At 40.4% G+C, this 17,216-nt stretch overlaps 1 protein-coding gene across 1 annotated transcript in view; it reads right to left on the reverse strand.

Annotated features, from left to right (window-relative positions):
• LOC120533295 (zona pellucida sperm-binding protein 3-like) overlaps positions 1-17,216 on the reverse strand; it is a 215,011-nt gene that overhangs the window by 57,307 nt on the left and 140,488 nt on the right. Inside the window, exons 2-6 of the mRNA XM_039760123.1 lie at positions 5,386-5,504; positions 5,125-5,228; positions 4,874-5,048; positions 4,680-4,800; positions 4,503-4,594 (exon numbers count right to left, since the gene is read on the reverse strand). Of these exons, the coding sequence (XP_039616057.1) occupies positions 4,503-4,594; positions 4,680-4,800; positions 4,874-5,048; positions 5,125-5,228; positions 5,386-5,504 (611 nt within the window). The remainder of the gene's footprint in view (positions 1-4,502; positions 4,595-4,679; positions 4,801-4,873; positions 5,049-5,124; positions 5,229-5,385; positions 5,505-17,216) is intronic.

The following is a 17,216-nucleotide window of genomic DNA, read 5'->3' on the forward strand; positions in this document are numbered from 1 at the left end:
TTTTTTCTTTGGCCTTCATTTTCTTTGACAAATTTATGTCCACTACTGACACCAGCTAACTACTGCTATACTTGATGAATTTATAAAGTGTTTTATATACCCTTTACATCTGAGGTTTTGAATGTCATAGTTAAAGTTTCCTTCTAGAATATTTCAAACAATAACTGGACACTTTGACAAAGTTAAAACGTTTTTCCTTAATTTCACTGTGCCCCTGTTTAGCTGATGAGCTAAGTTTATTCAACCTTTTGTCGGGTTTATTTGGACATCTGCTGTTGTGTGCATGAGTTGATCCTCTTTTAAATACTCATAGGTTTTGTCGTTGAAAGTTATGGTGACAAATTCTTTATCCAAACCAAATATTTTGTGGATGATAACTGGCCATTGATTAAGACTTTTATGAAGCTCATATACCATTCACATGACATCAGAGAATTATTTTTAAAATATGAAGTTCTTCTAGGTGTCTATCACTGGACCAGCATCATCTAAATCTTCCATGTAAAGCCTGAAAACCACGAGGACTGATTGAGATCATTTATGTTAGGTAGAATGCCTAGTGGAGTTGGGTGGTCTCATGGCCTTGGGACCCCTGCAGAATTTTTTTTTTTTTCTGTCCTCTCTGGCCATCGGGCCTTACTTTATTCTTTAATTCATTTTGCTTAATCTATATATTTTTTTCTTGCTTCATCTTGTAAAGCATTTTGAGCTACATCATTTGTGTAAAAATGTGCTATAGAAATAAATGTTATACAAGTTTACATCATCCACCAATGACTGGGGACTTCTTGATTGCGAGATGGGTTCCATGACCACGGTGGGTGTAGTTTCAGGAACAAAGACAGTGGAAGTAAAGATCCAGCCGTCAGAACTTGTCCTGGTTGACAAGTAAGAACTGACCCCGGAGAGCACTGTGAAAAAAAGATATCCTTAGAATATGCACATCCATTTACATTTATGATCATAACCTGGCTAATGTAGTAGCGACACTACCCTGCTGTCTCCGTGTTGCATCACGACTGACACGTACTTCTGTGCCTTAATTTCTCATTCAGTTCTGAGCTCCTTTCATGATTCTGAGTTTGACACTTACCATTCAGCAAAATAAATGAACCTTTTATCAAATAAGGACCTGAAAACCCTTCCTTATAGGTGTCCAGTAATTGGTGCCCAATTCTTTGTCTTCTTGCTCTCTAGTATGGACCTTTGCTTGGTCCTGAAGACTTCGTTTGTCTGAGAATCCTTTGCCACATTCAGAACAGAAATGATGCTTCTCCCCATTGTGATTCCTTACATAGCTATAAAAATTGCTGCTGGTGGAGAATCGTTTGGTACTTGTATGGCTTCTCTCCAGTGTGAATTCTTGTGTGGGTTAGGGTCTTCCACATTCAGAACAAAGTAACCACTTTCATTTTGTAGTACTCACCTTATCTGTGTGTTTAGGTTTGCAATTAAAAATTTTCCTCTCCTCTTGTAAGACAGACATGGCTCTTGAATTTGGATTTGCACATGTAGTTAATTGTTGGTTTCATCTGTCCTTGTAAGTACCACAACAGGACAAGAACTAGTCTGGAGAAAGGAGACTCTTAAACACTTGGATCCAGATGTTGATTTCTTCATCTCCTCAATCGGTGTTGTGTGATGCACACTTGAAAGACACTTATGTCTGTAATATACAGAACAATGTACAATATGGCTTCTCACCAGTGTAAATTCTTCTGTGGCTCTGGAGTCTCCCCCAGGTGCTGAATCCTTTACCACATTCAAAAGAATGATATGACTCTGATGCTGGGTGAATACTTCTGTGCAGCTGAAGATTTGTATGCGAGAATAATTTACCACCTTCTGAAAAGGTATAGGGCTTGGAGAAATTTAATAAAAATAAGTTTGTGCCTTTATAAGAGAAAAGGGGAGACAAAACCCCAAGTCCAGTTAGTGGTTGATGTGTACAGTCCACCTATTGTTACAAGGAAGCTTTTTTGTGCATTGCACATTGTGCCTGTATTTTAATATGAGACTACACCAAACCAAAGTTTGTGCCAATCTGAAGTTTAGTGAGTTGAGTCACTGTCAAAGCACCACTGTCACATGATCTGTGACATTTGAAGCTTTGGTTTTAGACAGCTGGCCTATATAAAATGCAGAGAGGGAGAGAGCTTTTACGATATATGGTGATTAACAGCAAATGGCATTCAAAAGTTTCATATAAAAATAGACAGAATGAAATTAACACACTTTTCTGAGCTTTTACTGCCGACATGAGGCTGAAACAGCAAAGTGCTGCTTCACTGATTTTCTTGAAAGCTGCTTGCCTTGATCTCAGTTAACCACCTGAGGTTACTGTTCACACTGGAGATAAAGCTTCAAATCTTTTGACACAAGAAAGGAAGCCTCAAAGCTTCATTCCCCCCCCAACCCAACTACACAACCAATGCAGTTGCTTGGTGCCAGAGTCCATGGTTTCTAGGAGCCTGGGCTTTACAGGACAGGCTTACACAGCTTGTTCAATATCAAAAGGCCATTTGCAAAAAGCCAGAGAAAGTGAAGACTCATTTGTGGACATCTTGGCTAATGGTTCTGGAATTACAGCTGGATCATGAAACACACTGGCACCCTCCATAGCAACCACTTCCTTCATGTTAGAAAAGCAATTGGAACCTCTCACTGTAGAGATTAGTGCTGCAGGTTTGTTAAACCATAACCAGTTCTGGAGAAAATCTGTCCCTCCATTCTCTAGGTGTTCATTTTACTATACTATTGGGTCTGCCCCAAAATAGTTGCAGCATTCAGAGTCATCAGCTCATTTAAATTTGACATTACAATTAGAGCACAACTACATAGAAAACCAAGCATTTAAAAGCTACAGAAAAGGACATTTCCAAAAATAGCAGGCTGCTGTGGTTTTCTGCAAGCAGAAGTTACAGGACAAATCAATTGTGACTATGGAATAAAATCCTGCAGCGACAGCAGAGGGCCAAAGTGGAGGTGGATGGATAAAGGAAAAGAAGATCTGAAGTAAAGAGTCGACTGGTGAAGTGGTGCAGGTGAATGAGTTGTATGGAGAAGGCTGATTAGGCACATCAACCCTACATATGGGCCAAGGATGGGAATGGGAGAAGAACAAATTAATCTAGATCATGCCATTTCTCTGGTGCCAACCAGTAACATTAGAGCACCTCTTTAAACCCATGCAAAACTCCACTTCCCAGATTAAACCCCTCTGTGGGAGGCAGAGAGTCACAGAAAAATGCCACTTTAAACCGTAATCACATCTCCAGTGCTACACAAGTTGCATGACAGTTTTCTGTAATCCTAAAACAGGAAGCACCAGAACTAAATCAAATGGCTTGCTATATAGTAGCCATTGATGCTATTCAGTAACCCAAGACTGAATCTGGAATCCTTTAGTACTGTGGATTTTCATGAACAACCATTACTTTTGCCACAAGTCAATCCAGTGGTGGCCCTAGAGTCTGAAATGAGGTACATTACCTGCATTGTGCGGGAATCACTTATGGCCATGTGCCACAATTTTGAGGTTGACCCAACTCACAGGATCCTCATACCTTGAGCAGGCCAAGAGGATGCCTGTGTAGCACCCCTTTTCTAGAGGGTTGAACTTGTCTGCTTTTTTGGGGGTTGCTAAACATGTGGTCAAGACCGCAACTGTTTGTGGTTAAGGCACACTTTACCAGTGCATGGGTCAACTTGACCCAAGTGTCACACATGGCAAACAGTCTAAAAATCTGCCTGAGATTAGATCACAAAATGGTGACAATGCAGTCTCAACATCTTGCATGATCTTAGTGAATCCCTTCTAGGTAGACCTCACCACCCAAGTGAAGCAATACTGGAGACAGGTTGGAAGCATTAGAATTTATTGCTTGGCATTAGCAGTTCCATTTGCTTTTTTGTAGGCAAAAAATAGAACAGCCACACATGAGACAGCCAGGACACCCACAACAGCACCAAGGATGGAAGCTTGGAATTGGAATCCTGCATGGAGAAAAACAAGCTATGATCTTTAATCTGACAGGGCAAGATTTGAAGTAGGTTTAGATTGATCCCTAAATGCATTAAGGATCTACATGTGAGCCATGTTAAAGCAAGTTACCTGAATAAGTGTCATCTTGCTGACTGGGCAGTGACTGTGATACAGACAAAGGAGAGACCTGTTTCAGAAAGAGGGGTCCAACAGAAATTGTCTCCTCCCATCCAGCTGGGACACTCACTTCACCTGGAAAACAATTGCAGTTTGTGTATCCAAAGGCTGGACACTGCAGAAGTCTACTGTAGAGGTCACTTACTTGCTCTCCTGGGTCTGTATCTGGGGGAACCAGAGCCCCTCCTGAAGGGAGGGGGGTTGGCACAGTTTGTGTCACAGCAGCTACAGACACCATCATTCCCATCCACAGAGCTCCACCTGAAAGCACAGCCACCAATCAAAACCTGCCAGCTTATTAGCCAGACTGACAAGGAGAAAGGCACACCTGCATACTCACTGGGTCAGTGCAGAGTTGTAGGAACAATCCTTATTCAAAGGATCAACATTAGCAGACACCAAGGTCACCTTCAGATGGCAGGTAATGAAGATCTGAAAGTAGACATGCAAGAGACTACAGTCACACCTGGGAGCTTCAATGGTATTCCTCAAAAGTAGTTGGGAGGGAAGGACTTACTGAACTAGCAGTCAGGCCATAAAACCTGAAGGCATCCAGCTGGAACTGGATTACAGACTGGGCAACTCTGGGGAACACAAACTGGGAATTGGAGCCTGTCAGTTGGCTGTCCAAGAAACACCTGCAATACACAAGAGCGACCATAGCATTGTGTTTCCAGACCGAGATCTACTCAGACTATTGCTCACACCCACCCATTATTCCCAATGAAGGTGTAGGCCGGGGCAGATGTGTTAGACCCAGGAGTGGCCACACAGCTGTCCACAAAGACACGGAGAGGCTCATGGTTAGTGCTGTCCACAGATGCTTGAAGGTTAATGAGGTCTCCTAGGAAGAAGGTTTTGGATGGACTCGGCCCACTCCAGTCACCTGCAGACAGGAATGTTACAAGGTGTTCAGATCACATCAGTGCAAATGGAAAGGATTTTTAAATGTGTACACCTACTGCTCATTATAACAAGCGAGAAGCCCAGAATATCCTCAGCAGATATCGTGGAGGTGTAGGGAACCCAAGTGGGGTATAAGGCATTGCTGCGGACATTGTGGAGCCTGTGGTGGAGAAGTTAAAAGAAATTGAGTCAGATGTGCATTATAGCGAAGTCTGTCCTGCTTCAAATTTGCCAAGTGGAGTTGGTTCCATATAACTTGTGGAACTTATCACCAGAGCTCTTGCAGCATTGCAATGTGTGAAGCTGTGGCATCTCACCTGTTGTAGTGGCATTCAATCTGCACCACAGCTGGATTTGTTCTTACAATGGGAAGACCATCAATTGGAGAAGGATTGTAGTCAAGGGTGAAGGTGTACACTATCTCAGCACCATGCATCTAAAAAGAGAAGAGCCAACGATTTTATTTACCTCAATAGCTTTAAACCAGATTGGATCAATACAAGGAATCCGAGTAGATTCTACAGACTAAATGCTGCTATTCAAGTCTGCTTACAAATCCAAGTAGCATCTATAGAAGCCAGTCTACTAACGGAAGGAATAAGGTGTTAAATGTAAAGTACTGGCAGCTGGGTTGCCAGAATTTTACCATAAATATTTGGCATAGAAGTTTTCTGTACATTTAAGATTTAGTTCTATAGTATAAATTTCTAGTAATTTCTAATGGTTTGACAGTGTATGGAATGTGTTGCAGAGAACTAGAAATGTGTCAGGGCTAAACCCCAGCATGCAGTTTGCTTCAGTCAAGTATCCCCCAATAGCAAACATGGATCATCATACACTGAATTCAATGTTTAAGGACATTACAGCACATGGTCTGGTGGGGAAGAAAAGTTTGCTTCTGCAGCATTTGATTTATGGTGGGTTGTATCCAATAAGCTGGCACACCTGTAGGACACCAGCTTCCATAACCTCAAACCATCAGCATGCAGAGAAAGGCAAGCCTAACCAAGTTTCTCCCCTACTTTGAGATATTGTTCCTGGTGAACCACATGGTAAAAGGGAGCATATCCTTAAGCAAATATCAACTTCAGTGTTACTGAAATGTACTTTGCTATTTGAGTCTTGCATTGTAAAACAGTAAAGGTAAAGTTAAGATTCAGTGTAATATGCTACATACCATTTACTGATGCATTATTTTGAAGGTAGATTTTACAGAACTTGGCTGCAATATTTAAGATGCTAGTAATTTTCAGTAGAACAAAAACTTTCAGAAAAAGCATCTTGCACTGTCAAATCAGTCAATGCTGTAATTTAAAGTTTTGCTCCAAATTGCTTGGAGGTTACAGCTAAATGCATTAGACAGTTAAATTGAACCTGAAAGTTGTAGGTGGCTCTCTGATTGCCCTGCAATATCTTTTGGTATACAAGTTACTTCTCTGGAACTAAAGGATTTTTATTAAAAAACTAAATTGGCCAAGAGTTAGATCTGGCCCATGTTTGTATACATACGCTTCAAAAAGGTTACTTGAGAATTTCACATAGTAAACAGTTAGTGATTTGTAACATTTCACTATTGCTCAACATTTAAATTCTGTACAGGAAATCTGTTCTCAGCTTGATTAATGCTCAGCCAAATTATCCCTTTTGAGAGACCAACTTGCATTTCTAAAATTTAGTTCCAAAAAAATATTCAGTTTTGTAGCTTTCTAAATAGCCCAAGAGCTACCTTTACAGGTCTGGGTAATAGGCGAGTACCTGACGTACAAAATGATTAGGTCACCATTTTAGTCAAAGTTCAGAGGGCTGGGACCTGCAGAGACCTAAAGGAACCAGTGGAGGCCAATAGTGTGCCAAACTCAATGCAGGTTAAATTTTACATGGTGTTCCAAGCTTTAAACTCATTAAGTGGGCTGCTAAAATGCCTTCAGATCTTCCACTCCCACCCCAGGACTTGACTAAAGTGCAGTTTATAGATGGCTTATAAAAATCCTTTACAAACCCTTAACACATCCACTTTGAATCTGACTACATTAATTTAGACTTAACACTGAAACAGCTCTGAAGTTTAAGCTGCCATGCTAATCACTGTACTTTGCAAGTCAGTTCAGCCAACTTCCACACTCCCTACCATGCACATGTGCCCAGATAAGGGTAAGAGCGTGCACTACACCAGGTCTGAGCACATAATATAGGGCTTAACTGTTCAAGTCTCATTGCCTTCCTGTGCAACACCAATGAGCAGGAAGTTCACTGCTTGTGAAACTCCGACTCATGGAACACTGGCGACCAGCATTGTTAATTCATACCTGATCTAATTCGACTTTAGGGTCAAGTCAGTAAAGTATTGACATAAAAACCAAGTCTGAGCCACGTATCACAAAGGTGTTCATTAACGGTCATCTTGAGACACTGTAGATTTTAGTAAAAGGAAAGTGCGAGAGCCCTGAAGCCACTCACCTCCACGGTGCTCCCACAGCCCTGCAGAGGCGCTTCAATCACAAAGGGCGGAGCACCGGCCGGGCTGGTGACTCCACAGCCACCCATGGAAAGATCAGAAGGCTGCACCGGCTTTTGGATGCCCAGCAAGTCCGGACTGATGGTGACGATCACCTCGCTGTCGGTGCACTGAGCGGTTACGGTCTGCGGAGCGCCAGCTCTCGGCTCAATAGGGTTAGCATAAAGCACGACCGCGGGCTTCTGCTGCTTTGTGAAAACGTTCCGTCCTTTGAAACGGGGCTGAGCAAAAGCATCGCAGAAGATAAAGAGCAGCAACACTACGGCTATCTGACCCTTGTCGTTACACCACATTTTGAAATAACAAATGGAAGAAAAACAACAAAACGAAGTAAAGCTTGAAGCGCAGCGCAGTCTTTATATACACGAATGAAGGCGTTCGGCTGATTAAAGTTAATAACACGTGCGGAGAAAAAGATCGCCAATCAGTCACCAATCGCGCTTGAAATAAACAATAAGCGTGAAATACTGGGGTGAGTAACGTCAGAAAAGATAATAAAATTAGAATCGCAAATTAAAACAAAGGCCACAGCGAACCTTCATCTCAAGCAGTAACTTGACAGTTCTTAGAACACGGGGAAGGAATTGGGGTTTAAAACTCTCGATAATAAAACTTATTTTCAGAAAGGGAAGAACAAATACTACTAAATTCTAAATGTTAAGGGTGATGTTTTGAAGAAATGTCTAGGAGATTTGTCAGCAACTGGGTACTTTCCAAACTAACAAGACTTGTGTAAATAAAATAATTGATAAATGTAATTAAGTTTAATTTAGTGATATGAATATGAATGGGGGTGATATGGATATAAATGGGATGTTATTAAAAAAGTCTTTATTGAATATTTAGCTTCGATTTTTATCTAATTTTGATTATAGATTAAGGTTTTTAATTAAATTAATTTGTAAAACGTTTGGAGTTATGGCGACACAAGCGCTGAGGATCTGTTGTGGTAAAATCAAATCATATCCAACATCAGCCTTACAAAGGAGACAGGAGGATCATCCTTCCATTTCCATTGAGTTCATGTTTTATTGGTTAAGCAAAAAAGGTCATAAAGTAAACCACCCTGTAAAAAAAATAATGGAAGGTAACTGGGAGCACTACAAGAAAAACGGCCCCAGTTTTGGATGGATTGGTTCAAACAATTAAGAGATGATAATACATTTTGTTTTGAATCCAACAGTGACTGTGCCTGTGACTGCTCCATGGTTATGTCATAATCTGATAGCTGAGCTCAGATTACATCAAAAAATGTTTTTTGTTTTTTTTGCCTGTTGGTGTAATATTACATCAATATATCAACTGATCCAGAAGGAAGTCCTTAATTGTAGACGTGGAAGAGGAATGGTATTGCAGGGCAGTGGCTATGTGCCAGCAGGGAGATTGGGTCTTCTGGGGTCATATAACTGCCCAAAAGATCACACGAGCAGAACTTGGAAATCAGAAACTTCAGTCTCGCTGGTTCTGATTCAGTTGGTGTATGATGTCCTTCCAAGCCCGTCCAACCTGGATTGCCGGGGTCTAGCTGATACTACGGCATGCCGTCTGTGCTAAGCAAGAGGTTCTTTGGAGCACAAAATAATAACCGGGAGTGGTCTCCTCTAGACTTTCTAGTGGGATGGATATTTGAGGAGTAAACCTCAACCCAATTATTATATTTATATAAAGAACCCATCCATCTATCCATTATCCAACCCGCTATATCCTAACTACAAGGTCACGGGGGTCTTCTGAAGCCAATCCCAGCCAACACAGGGCGTAAGGCAGGAAACAAACCCCGGGCAGGGCGCTAGCCCACGGTGCACACCACCCCCACGAGTCCCCTTCTGAGTCAAACAGTATTACAAACGCTGACCGCCGTGCCGATGACGCGACTCCATGCGGTGATGGTGCTGCTGTACCCAGCATATCTTCAGACGCTGGCTATGATAACACACCTCTGCTCGGAAATCACTTGGAGACAATCTGGCTGTGTGCAGACGGACACTGTTCTGCTGGAAACATGTTATTCTATTACAAAGAGGTCCGTATATAGGATGTTAGACCATCCAGTATTAGTTACATGGAGAGGGGTACATGACGCTTCATTCCAAGTGCGGAGAGACCTTGAGACGTCATACCAGAATGAACTCATCTCACTTAGAGCGGTTAGACAAAAGGAAAATATAAATGAAAAGTTTAAAACACAAAATATGTTGCATGAAGATTTTTATGATACAGTGTCAACATCTGACGAATGGGCGGTCGCCACCATACTCCTCATCTTAATACGTGTGGTCATGTATTATCTTTTAATTACTAACCATCTACATGCCTTCTCAGCTTTGTGTGTTTTCGCACGTGTACAAAAAAAAAAAAAATCTGATGAGGAAAATGCCGCCACGTTGGTGTCTGCCCGAACCGCGCGCGCCATTCAGTACCCACGCGTGTACGGATAGAGCGGGTAACACGGACCAGGCGCGACACACTGCGTACGCGCTCATTGACAAAAACAAATCAGTTTACGGCACAGTGTACATGTCGATCCACGACTGACGGTACTGTGTATTAATTTCAGTTACACATTAGTCAACCATAATGAGAATAGTATGGGACTACTTCGCTATTCTGCAGAGATTCATTGTAGGTAGTGTCTGGATTAAGCATTTTATTTTTCTAATTTTCATTAGAAGCAAGTTTACACATAAGAAAAGATGAGAAAAATAAAATAGGTTTATAATTATATAATATATACTGCTGAAAACAATTAAAGGCACTTCTTAATCAGAGTATAGCATCAAGTCAATGAAACTTCTGGGCTATTGATCTGGTCAGTTAAGTAGCAGAGGGGGTTGTTAATCAGTTTCAACTGCTTTGGTGTTCATGAAATTAACAAAAGGTGCACTAGAGGGACAACAATGAGACGACCCCCAAAACAGGGAGAGTGTAACAGGTGGAGGCCACTGACATTTTACCCTCTTCTCAGCTGTTTTGTCACTAGTTTTGCATTTGGCTACGGTCTCTGACCAAACAATCAGAAACAGGCTTCATGAGGATGGCCTGAGGGTCCGATGTCCACTAGTGGGCCCCGTGTAGCTCGATTGGCATTTGCCATAGAATACCAGAATTGGCAGGTCCAACACTGGTGCCCTGTGCTTTTCACAGATGAGAGCAGGTTCACCCTGAGCACATGTGATAGATGTGAAAGGGTCTGGAGAAGCCGTGGAGAACATTATGCTGCCTGTAACATCATTCAGCATTACCAGCTTGGTGGTGGGTCAGTGATGGTCAGGGAAGGCATATCCATGGAGGGACGCACAGACCCGTACAGGCTAGATAATGGCACCTTAACTGCCATTAGGTATTGGGATGAAATTCTTGGACCCATTGTCAGACCCTATGCTGGTGCAGTGGTTCCTGGGTTCCTCCTCATGTGGTGAGAGTATGTAGGCAGTTCCTGGAGGATGAAGGAATTGATACCATTGACTGACCCACACGTTCACTCGCCTGACCTCAATCCAATAAAACACCTCTGGGTGGGACATTATGTTTCGGTCCATCCGATGCCTCAAGGTCACACCTCAGACTGTCCAGGAGTTTAGTGATACCCTGGTCCAGATCTGGGAGGAGATCCCCCTGGACACCATCATTCATCTCATTAGGAGCATGTCCGCGCCCAATGACGTTGTCAGGCACGCATACAAGCATGTGGGGGCCATACAAACTACTGAGTGTGATTTGAGTTGCTGCAATGAATTTGCAATCAAAATGGAATCGGCTGCCGCATCATTTTTTCACTTAGATTTTTGGGGTGTCTTTGAATTCAGCCCTCTGTAGGTTGATGATTTTCATTTCCATCAAACGATGTGCCATCATTTCGTTCCTAACTCATTACCATATTAGTCCATATCAGTAGAGATAGCCAGCAGGATTTTTTTCCCATTGAGATCTGATGTGTTTTCAAAGTGTTCCTTTAATTTTTTGAACAGTTTATGTATATAATTATACAGTCTTTTTATTTTTCCAGTAACATAATTAATTATATAAAGTCCCCTTTCCATTTTGATCTACAGTGGAGGAAATAATTATTTGACCCCTCACTGATTTTGTAAGTTTGTCCAATGACAAAGAAATGAAAAGTCTCAGAACAGTATCATTTCAATGGTAGGTGTATTTCAACAGTGGCAGATTGCACATCAAAAGGAAAATCGAAAAAATAACTTTAAATAAAAGATAGAAATTGATTTGCATTTCATTGAGGGAAATAAGTTTTTGAACCCCTACCAACCATTAAGAGTTCTGGCTCCCACAGAGTGGTTAGACACTTCTACTCAATTAGTCACCCTCATTAAGGACACCTGTCTTAACTAGTCACCTGTATAAAAGACTCCTGTCCACAGAATCAATCAATCAAGCAGACTCCATACTCTACAACATGGGAAAGACCAAAGAGCTGTCCAAGGATGTTAGAGACAAAATTGTAGACCTGCACAAGGCTGGAATGGGCTACAAAACCATTAGCAAGAAGCTGGGAGAGAAGGTGACAACTGTTGGTGCGATTGTTCGAAAATGGAAGGAGCACAAAATGACCATCAATCGACCTCGCTCTGGGGCTCCACACAAGATCTCACCTCGTGGCGTGTCAATGGTTCTGAGAAAGGTGAAAAAGAATCCTAGAACTACACGGGAGGAGTTAGTTAATGACCTCAAATTAGCAGGGACCACAGTCACCAAGAAAACCATTGGAAACACATTACACCGCAAAGGATTAAAATCCTGCAGAGCTCGCAAGGTCCCCCTGCTCAAGAAGGCACATGTGCAGGCCCGTCTGAAGTTTGCCAATGAACACCTGAATGATTCAGAGAGTGACTGGGAGAAGGTGCTGTGGTCTGATGAGACCAAAATAGAGCTCTTTGGCATTAACTCAACTCGCTGTGTTTGGAGGAAGAAAAATGCTGCCTATGACCCCCAAAACATGGTCCCCACCGTCAAGCATGGGGGTGGAAACATTTTGCTTTGGGGGTGTTTTTCTGCTAAGGGCACAGGACTACTTAATCGCATTAACGGGAAAATGGACGGAGCCATGTATCGTGAAATCCTGAGCGACAATCTCCTTCCCTCTGCCAGGAAACTGAAAATGGGTCGTGGATGGGTGTTCCAGCACGACAATGACCCAAAACATACAGCAAAGGCAACAAAGGAGTGGCTCAAGAAGAAGCACATTAAGGTCATGGAGTGGCCTAGTCAGTCTCCGGACCTTAATCCAATAGAAAACCAATGGAGGGAGCTCAAGCTCAGAGTAGCACAGAGACAGCCTCGAAACCTTAGGGATTTAGAGATGATCTGCAAAGAGGAGTGGACCAACATTCCTCCTAAAATGTGCGCAAACTTGGTCATCAATTACAAGAAACGTTTGACCTCTGTGCTTGCAAACAAGGGTTTTTCCACTAAGTATTAAGTCTTTTTTTGTTAGAGGGTTCAAAAACTTATTTCCCTCAATGAAATGCAAATCAATTTCTATCTTTTATTTAAAGTTATTTTTTTCGATTTTCCTTTTGATGTGCAATCTGCCACTGTTGAAATAAACCTACCATTGAAATGATACTGTTCTGAGACTTTTCATTTCTTTGTCATTGGACAAACTTACCAAATCAGTGAGGGGTCAAATAATTATTTCCTCCACTTATTCTTGCAAATTCTCTCTATGGACAAATTGTGTTTGTTTAAAAATCATTAGTCAAATCTAAATGTCAATTTGATTTTTCTATGAAATATGTTTGATCTTTTTTTGTGTTTGCTGCTATAGTTAATATATTTGTAATAAGTTTGTTTTTTGTGGTGCATTTTTAATGTTATTTCGTGGCATCTGTAAAACCTGCTAAGAAGCCAAACTTACTTACTAAGACAATAAAATTGAACTGAATTTAACAGCTGTAAAATAAAAACAATTGTATTCTCTAGTAACTGAGCAGAATTAAAAGAGCATTCAGTTTATGATCAACAGCATGTGAACAGAGTGCAGTGAAATTCTTTCTTACATTTCTAATCAACATAAAACACCAATGTTGTTTGTGTGTAGAATCCTCTTTTAATGGTTTAATTCACCCATATCGATTCAGAGTCAGTTCATTTTTATGATGGTATTTCTATATCACCTTTTCTTACAAGTGTAGCTCAGATTGCTCTACCAAAATATAGTTACAGAAAAAAATTGAAGGTATTATAAAAGTGAATAAGAAGCAAACGGGCCCTTTGAAATAAATACACTACAGGGTCAAATGGCCTGAGAGAAAGACAAAATTGCAGCCTTCAAGGACGTTGGAGATAATAAACTTCTGGGGATCAGAGGGCAGAACTTGTTCAGCCCCCTCTGCATATTCCAACATATATAATTGTGGTCATCTCAGTCAAGTCACAATTCCATTTCAGGACATCTTGTGAACTTTTCTTCTCTCCTGGCAGTTGGAGTCGACTTAACAGATGGCAGAGACACAGGGGGACACCACAGCAATAAACTGAAAAAAGAAAAAAAAATAAAGGTTACTGCCCAGTGCAGGTCTGACAAACTATACCTTGTCATTTCTAATCTATTACAACCAATGCAAGTGATTAAGAAAGAGCCAAATTAGAAAAGTGGGCTTGTTCAAGATTTTTGAAATGATCGACATTTGTAGCTTGGCACTTCTCTATTGGCAAAGCATTCCAGGTTTTTGTTGCATGAGTACAGAAAGCTGTTGTTTTTATGTTTGATGTTGGAATAAAAAGCAAAGCAATGTTTGAGAAGAGAAATGTTGGGAGCAGACACTCCAAATTACAGGCAGGGTCTAAAGTACTCAAAGCCTCCTAATTATTTAATGGAACCTTAAAAACAATGGCACGTGAGACAGGAAGCCAGTGCAATGAGACTGAGACAGTTTTCAGAAGTTGGGGAAACAAAAAAAAAAAAAAAACAGGCCAATGCACTCCTAACTCTGTTCCTAATTCGGCTCCTAGATTAAATGGTTTTGCTTAACTATTAGCATACAGTTCACTCTTTAAGATAAAATAATGCAGACAAAAGATTTAAAAAACATACCAGCAAATGCTAACAGGGTGTTACAAAAATTACATGTATCCATTAATCCGTTAATCCTAATATGGTAAATATTGTGACATTTTCCATTAAACCTCGAGATTATGATGGTCGTATTGCAACTGAATATGAAAATCCTTATTGCCTTTTTCATTAATACGATGCACTTACAAATAGCTTTAAACAAATAACATAAAAATCACAGACACACATTGCAATTCAATTCACTCCCTCTTCGTGCGAATGGAGTTCAATTTTTCAGGTAACATTATAAAATATAAAAGTTCCCATTTTTTCCAGTAAGAAGTCCACTTACAGACAGGGATAACCTCACAAGTGCAATTCAAATCTGACGAGTGACGCACAACGTAAAACATTAGGCGTGCGCAGTAGAAATCGGGCATTGCCATAAAAGTCGTTTTTAGTAAGTACAGAACATGTGCATATGGCAGATCGGGCACTGGTGTAATAGTACATTTCTGCACATGCGTGTGCACGTACTCATGGCTCGCGCAGTAATTACATTTATGTGCGTGAAGATCGGGCTAGCAATGCAGATTGGCTAACGACAACACAAAGAAAACAACTTCCACATAAAGTAATTCATAATCTTTATATAAAACAATTCTATCCATTGCAATTTTGTAATTTTGTAGAACCTCCCCTTCTTTCATTTTTAGTCAATCTGTTAAAAAGAAAATGCGTGTTAATTTGTTAGTGTTACATTTGCCTCCAAAAGCTAAAGATGTTCATTATAAAATATTTAATGATATTTAATCATCAGGAGAATTCCCCAGGCATAGATTTAATTTTGATTATAATAATTGCGTATTTTGTGTTATGGACATGGAAAGTACGGAGCATCTATTTTCCTCGTGCTGTTATAGTAATAGATTTTAGAAAAATTTATTCAATTGGATGCAGCCGCAAATTCCTTTCTCATTTTACTAGAAATGATGTAATCTTTGGGATTCTAATTAAGGATAAAAAACTTCAGTGCTTATTGAATGTCCTCCTTATTTTAGGAAAACTCTTTATTCACAAGTGTAAATGTAGCCAAACTAAACCTTCATTGATGTTTTTTTTTTCAAATAATTCACATTGTACTGTAATCATTAAAATATATGAAAAAGAAATCATGGAAAAAATTGCTAAATTTTATTAATGATTTTAATATTTGAAGAGATCCCTTAATCCGTTTTTTCTCTTCTTTCTCTTGTATTTGTTTCTTTTTGTGTGCTCTGTTTAATTACAAAAGTGTTTAAATATGAAAATTACATTTTGCTGTACTGTTGTATATATGCTTTGCTGTATTGGGTATTTTATATATAAATTGTACTTTTGCAATTCATGAATAATCTAAAATATAAAAAAAGAAGAAGAAAAGAACAACTTCTGGTTGTCAAGGAAACAGCAGCGGAAAGTGTCAAAATAAAGTATCCATCCTGCTGAAATTTCCATTTTCCAAAAACAACAGGTACTGACTTTAGATTTTGGTAGATGAATTTAGTCGTTGTACTGGGATACAGGGATAATACACTTTATTTAATAAAACTATGACAGTTTTTGATTTTAATTTGTATTTTATTTTTATATATTTGAGCAAAAAATAAATCCTTAATCTACTGTGAGGGATAAATCAGCATCCAGCCAGTGTGGTTCCTGCTTCCTTACCTGACTGGCAGGCCTTGATAACAGAAAGTCAGAGAAGGAGCGACAATATCTCCTTTCTGTACCAGGACTTGGATGTGGATGGACATTACAGCGGGGATAGTGACCTAACAGCCTTCAAGTGACAAAAGGGATACACTTGGGAATGTGGAAGGACACTACAATGGATGACTGCCTGCTATGGGCAGAGTGGTCCCCCTCTACACTGTGTGGCAGCATACCATCTGGTGGGCCCCAGTATAAATGCCCACAGGGTAGCAAGGGAGTTGTGGTCCCATATCTCTGTCTTATCAGATTCTGTCAGGGCTGTCAGCAGAAGCTCTTAGATAGAACAATTAGAACAATTAGAACAATCTAGACGAGAACAGGCCATTCAGCCCAACAAAGCTCGCCAGTCCTATCCACTTGCTTCCTCCAAGAAAACATCAAGTCGAGTTTTGAAAGTCCCTAACGTCTTACTGTCTACCACACTACTTGGTAACTTATTCCAAGTGTCTATCGTTCTTTGTGTAAAGAAAAACTTCCTAATGTTTGTGCGAAATTTACCCTTAACAAGTTTCCAACTGTGTCCCGTGTTCTTGATGAGCTCATTTTAAAATACAAGTCTCGATCCACTGTACTAATTCCCTTCATAATTTTAAACACTTCAATCATGTCACCTCTTAATCTTCTTTTGCTTAAACTGTAAAGGCCAGCTCTTTTAATCTTTCCTCATAATTCAACCCCTGTAGACCTGGAATCAGCCTAGTCGCTCTTCTCTGGACCTTTTCTAGTGCTGCTATGTCCTTTTGTAGCCTGGAGACCAAAACTGCACACAGTACTCAAGATGAGGCCTCACCAGTGCATTATAAAGGTTGAGCATAACCTCCTTGGACTTGTACTCCACAGATCGTGCTATATAACCTAACATT

The sequence above is a fragment of the Polypterus senegalus genome, chromosome 8 (assembly GCF_016835505.1).
Source record: "Polypterus senegalus isolate Bchr_013 chromosome 8, ASM1683550v1, whole genome shotgun sequence".
In the NCBI taxonomy this organism is placed as follows: domain Eukaryota; kingdom Metazoa; phylum Chordata; class Cladistia; order Polypteriformes; family Polypteridae; genus Polypterus; species Polypterus senegalus.